General features: G+C 35.7%; 1 protein-coding gene across 1 annotated transcript; it reads left to right on the forward strand.

Annotated features, from left to right (window-relative positions):
* The first annotated feature begins 455 nt into the window (after positions 1–455).
* LOC123666906 (60S ribosomal protein L19) lies at positions 456–5,287 on the forward strand. Its single transcript, XM_045600936.1, has 5 exons — positions 456–562; positions 758–864; positions 2,639–2,802; positions 3,454–3,644; positions 5,099–5,287. Exons 1-5 carry the CDS (start codon positions 558–560, stop codon positions 5,232–5,234), a joined length of 603 nt encoding a protein of 200 aa, XP_045456892.1. The 5' UTR covers positions 456–557; the 3' UTR covers positions 5,235–5,287.
* The last annotated feature ends 713 nt before the right edge of the window (positions 5,288–6,000 follow it).

Genomic DNA, 6,000 nt, shown 5'->3' on the forward strand with positions numbered 1-6,000 from the left:
AAATACACACACATAAAGTCACTATAATGGCGTTGCTGCGGCGTCGGCAGCACGGAGACCCGCTGCAGGGGCACCCGGCTGCTTGCCTCAGGCCGCCGTCATTGCTCGGCAACGCCACGCTCAGGAAATCTGAAAAAGAAAAAACGTTAAAGCGGAATCTTGTAATTTATATATAATTCCGATATTGTCGGAATTATTTTATGTAATTTGATGTCAATTTAATCAAGAAATATGATCGAAATAATAAAATATAAAAATAAAATTTAGAGAGAATATTTTTGAAGTTGACATCCATATAATACATATTTAAATTCAATATTATATTTGTTCCTCGTGCTCGTACAAAAATCAAATTGACTACGTAAAATTTTCATTAAATATATTTCATTATTTATTTATATATTTTATATAAGGTTAAACATTTTTCAGTGTGTATTTGACTTGTTTTAATATTTAAAATTGTTGACGACTGACGTATCTGTTGCGTTGACTGACTGTTATCTATTACAAAAGCGCCATATTTCTTTCTTGTATGCGTTGGATCTCACCGTGTCACGATGAGGTTAGTTTAATAAAATTAACAAGTTTATTTATTGATTAACTATTTAATTTTAGTTTCTTTAAATTAATAGAATAGTCTTGTATTGGTTAAACGTATATTTAACTAGGAAACGTGCAATATTCAACCGAATGTGATTATCAACAATTTCGGCCTAGAGAGCCATGTGGTCTACAAAAAATATTTTTCAATTTTCAGTTCCTTAAAACTGCAGAAGAGGCTTGCAGCCTCTGTTATGCGATGCGGTAAAAAGAAGGTGTGGTTGGATCCAAATGAAATCAATGAAATCGCCAACACCAACTCCCGTAAGTATTTTCATAACCACCACGCATTACTTGTTTATACTTATTTCAATGTTAGTGATGCTATTAATCATTCGAAATGCCTTATCAGGTTATTATGTGTGCGGTCATGGAAATTTATTTAGTTAAAAAACTTGTGTTAACCCTTAGGAACTAAAATGGGGTTGGGCTACACCTGTACAATACTGTACTTAAGGTTTTTTAATAATATAGGTACTTTATTATATTAATCCTTTAAAATATTTACCCATTGTCCTTAGAATTTCAAGTTTAAGTGACATCAATCATAACACAAACTGTTCATTAACATGTTAAACGCTGGTTTGATTTTTAGTTTTTCTGTTTGGGCCATTATGTAGTTGACACACAATTTTTCCGTTGGTGCTGCGGGGGAAACTACTTGAACGCGAGCTAGGATCAGTTTAAAAAATATGATTCAGAAAAATTTGTCATATAGTGTAAGGAAAAATAAATTAGATCTTTAAGAATGGGTATAGTAGTGCAATAAAAACATAAAAATTTGTAAATAAAGACTTAAACTGACCCCATAGACTTGAACAACAAGTGAGGCCCAACTGGAGTCCCCCATGGCGTTCAACATGTTAAAAATGTTTTGAAAGGGACTAGCTAATATGTAAAGGTTAAATTTCTGATTAATAATAAAATCATCGAAAGCTAAAATTAAATTATTTGTGTAGATACTAAATTTTATATATGTCTGTAACTTTACTCAATATTTTTAATTCAAAAGAGAACAATAAAAAGGGTTTATCAATTAAGGGTTTATCAAGTACATAAAATTTTCAATTTTTTTAAATCTACTACTATTAAGATTCACCCACAAATTATGTTTATAAACAAGAAAGCAAATAACGGTGCTTCTTTTCATTTCTTGCTGATTCTTCTCTGAATCTACATTCTGAATAATTCAGTTTTAACTAATTAATTTATTAGGATAAGTTTACTTTTAATTTGTGAAATGTCATGATGATTCGAAGGTGATTTTGAAGCCTATTTGAAATAAGTAATTTTTTATTTTGATGAGTAATAGAATTTGTGACAAACATTAATGGCCAGTTTCAATACTCTATCTATCTCTAAATTTGCTTACTAGCGATAGATTTTTGACACAATTTATATGGAGTTAACGTCAAAATTCTATCTCTAGTAAGCAAATTTAGAGATAGATAGAGTATTGAAACTGGCCATAAGTCGAACTTAATGTAACAATGTGTTGGTGCAGTGGTTGCATCTAACTATTTCATAAGTGGTCATAGATCTGAACCCTTGGGTATAACATCATTTAGTTACATAACTTCTTATCTTTCTACTGTTCATTTTAGGTTTATGTAAAGGTTTTATTGTCACTTAAAATAAAACAATATAACAGATTTATTAGTATTTGAAATTAAATTTTTAGTTCATTATTTTAAAAGTACTTTCCTTCACAAGTTATTTCAATTATAAATACTTAAATAAATCTTTTGTGAAATGCCCAATTTTTTATCCTTACAGAAAACTATTTTGTAGTTGTTTCATTGAGACATAGATTCAGACATAGATTCAGACTTGGCATGTAAAATTTGCTAAATTTGCCAAGTTTAACTAGAACAGTAGAAGTTAGATTATCTGATCATTTGTATGTAAAAAGTTTCAACCTTTCTTAATCTATGTGTTGGATTTTATCGAAAATTTTATCATTTAAAGAATGAAATGTTTTGGCATTTTATTGATAACTAATTTGAATATTCCAATTAAAATTTACTTAACCTTTTAGGACAGAACATCCGTAAGATGATAAAGGATGGTCTCGTCATCAAGAAACCCGTTGCCGTACATTCGCGCGCTCGCGTTCGCAAAAACACAGAGGCGCGTAGAAAAGGCCGTCACTGTGGCTTCGGTAAGAGGAGAGGTACAGCCAACGCGCGTATGCCTCAAAAAGTAAGTTTGAACACAGTAATAAGTTAATAACATTAAGGGTCTATTTTACCAATTGTGGATAAAGAATATATTGTGCACATAAGGTATGAATAGGCATTAACATAAGGCAGATTAGGCCTATTTTGCCTCAATTAGGAAGTATCCCATAAATATAAGAATATCATATATCTTTATCTGTTAGATACTGTAATCTGTCAAATAGCATTAATGTCAAGTGGTGAAACAGGTCCCTATTAATTTTCTGTTAGTCTGTCCCTAACCTTTTTTTACAATAGATAAAAATATACAACTTTTTTTGACAGACTGATAATTGCTCATATGCTAAGGAGTTCAATGCTCATTTTTTATTTTAGAGAAGGAATTAGTTTTGTGAAAGGAATCTAGAGTCTTAAAATCTACAACGTGTTTGTCCTAAGGTACGCTTTAATATGACATAACTTTAATAAATCAGTATCAATACAAATTAAAAACTTTAGTAAAGTATAACTTTTTCATATACACAAAATGAAACCAATACAATGTATATTATATTATACATTGTTAAATTGATAAAAATTATTATAATAAAAAAAAAAATTCTCTTTAAAATAGGTACTAGTTATAAACCAAGGAAGCTTGATTCCAATTTAATCTATGTTCAATCTGCCTCAGGAATTATGGGTTCAACGACAAAGAGTACTTCGTAAATTACTCCTCAAGTACAGAACAGCAAAGAAGATCGATAGACATCTTTACCACGCCCTGTACATGAAAGCAAAGGGTAATGTGTTCAAGAACAAGCGTGTGCTTATGGAGTACATCCACAGGAAGAAGGCTGAAAAGGCTAGGACCAAGATGTTGAGGTAAGGCTTCATACAGTTTATTTAAAATTTAATTTTAATACGAATATATGGCTTATTATTTTTTTTTAAGTAAAAAACATTCCATGACAAGTCTATTTACTTGATTTACGTCACACGCATATTTTATACTAAGTTACGCTTCAGCCTGTAACATCCCACTGCTGGGCATAGGAATCTTTCCCCTGTAGGAGAAGGATCAGAGCTTAATTCACTACGCTGCTCCATTGCTGGTTGGTGGATATATTCTCTACTATGAGTAACGATCGCTATCAGGTGTAAAATGATAACAACTGGGACAGACGGCTTAACATGCTCTACGAGGCACGGTGGGGAGACCCACAAGGACTACACAAACACCCAGACCACAGCAATCATCTGTATGACCAATACAAATATTTGTCATGTGCGGGGATCGAATCCGCAACCGCCAGAGCAACAAACCAGTACTGTGACCTTTGCGACAACGCGGCGTCACTAAGTAAATAAATCACTAAAAAAATCACTAAACACAAGTGTGGTGTATTAATTGTAATGTGTATGATAATTGCATGATATGTATGATGTGTATGATAGTTGCTGAATATCTAGGCTCTGAAATAAATATTGACCTTGTGAGAATTTTGTTTTAAAAAGTAGCATAATTTTCAGTATTGTTCTTAGTTTTATTACTCTACTCTGTACAATTGCCTGTCTTGATAAACAGTGGTACTTACAGACTTTTTGATCATCACTACCACAGTGCTATTTTTTATTTTAATTTTGAGTGATTCTATTCATCTCTTATTATTATGGCCAATCTATTATTAATATTATTATTTTATATTATAGGCAAAACACATGAGTTCAAACCTTTTTTGGTGTGAACTTGTGCCTATGTCCAGCAGTGGATTGCGATAGGTTGAAGTGAAGTGATGATTCATCTAATATTATAATACTAGCTCGTTTGACACGTTGCCTTATCTTATTACTGTCAAACGCATTAAAAACTAAAACGTATTAAAAACTTTGTAAAAAAATAATAATGTGTTTGCTTCAGCTGATCTCTAGTTGCCTTTGCTTAGTAGCACAAGTACTATTTTTTTTTTATTTATGTTTAGGAAACAAACAGATATATATAAAAAATCATTAATAACAAATGAATAGTACATAATCCAGCAAAGTTTCCACCAATTATTATTACACAAAAACACTCGCAAGCAATGATAAAGATAAGAACGAATAATTTTTTTTTTTAATAAAAGGGTTGGTTACCATAGATTATAGACACCTGCAACGCTAGCGCTAGCAAAGCGTCTCAAGTACGTGCCAGGTTCCTGGCACGTCCAGCGCGGGGGCGCCAGAGGGTTATGTCAGACTCCTACTGACTAAAACACCACCACGTGTGAGCAGTCTCCACCTTGCCCCGGCGGTTCCTTGTGCCCTACCTCAGTTAAAATGCCGTATCTCTCCCACAGCGACCAGGCCGAGGCCCGTCGCAACCGAGTGAAGGAGGCTCGCAAGCGGCGCGAGGAGCGCATCGCCGCCAAGAAGGAGGAACTGCTGCAGACCTTCGCGCGGGAGGACGAGGCCGCCGTCACAGCCAAGAAGTGAACTTTATCGTTTAATATTATCTAAAAAATGGTTCAATAAATATTGAGTCGACACGCTTGTGTTTTATTTTACGTTACGAAGCAAATAAACTAAACGAGCGTGTTTTAGTGACGTATCTCGCGCCTGGGGCACAATAGGTCTGATATTAAAGTCTCTGGTCACCTTCCTCACCACAGGAATACAGCACTGCTTTAAAGCAGTTTTATTCAGCTAAGATCTTCTGTAAGGTCGAGGTACTTCCCCAATCGGGCTGCTCCAGATTTTGAGTAGGATATAATATCATGCAGTGATATTCAGGATTCCCGGGTAGAAATTCCTAGACCGTATGTCGGCTTTAGCACTTGGGGGTGCAATACCGACCAAAACCCATGCGGGGCCTTCAGCCGCTTTAATTGGAGGGTCCCGGATCTGCAAGCAACAGGGTCCTTCCAGCGACAGGCTGGCCTCGGCGAAAAGGCCAGACTTCTCCATGGGGACTGTCCGGCTCACCTCTGAACATCCCGACGACGCCGTGTCTAGCAGGACCGGGTTCTCATCCCGGCCCGACACGGGCATAGGGGCGTTACTGGAGGCGCATTAAGAAGCGCCTTCTACGCACTCCCTTTCCGTCGCCTGTCTCGCAGAAGGAGACCAGCGACTTCCAGGACTCATCGCTGAGCATCGCGGTGATGACGCTCGGCAGTGACAAGTCCTCTCCGAGGACAGTCGTCAAATCGCGACGCAGCGCCGCCCATCTCGGGCACACCTCGAGGGTGTGCTGAGCCGA

The sequence above is a fragment of the Melitaea cinxia genome, chromosome 1 (genome assembly GCF_905220565.1).
Source record: "Melitaea cinxia chromosome 1, ilMelCinx1.1, whole genome shotgun sequence".
Lineage (NCBI taxonomy): Eukaryota > Metazoa > Arthropoda > Insecta > Lepidoptera > Nymphalidae > Melitaea > Melitaea cinxia.

Coding starts and splice junctions, on each gene's coding strand:
- LOC123666906 (XM_045600936.1), top strand. Junction 865..2,638: donor AATCGCCAACACCAACTCCC/GTAAGTATTTTC, acceptor TTAACCTTTTAG/GACAGAACATCCGTAAGATG. Junction 3,645..5,098: donor GCTAGGACCAAGATGTTGAG/GTAAGGCTTCAT, acceptor TCTCTCCCACAG/CGACCAGGCCGAGGCCCGTC.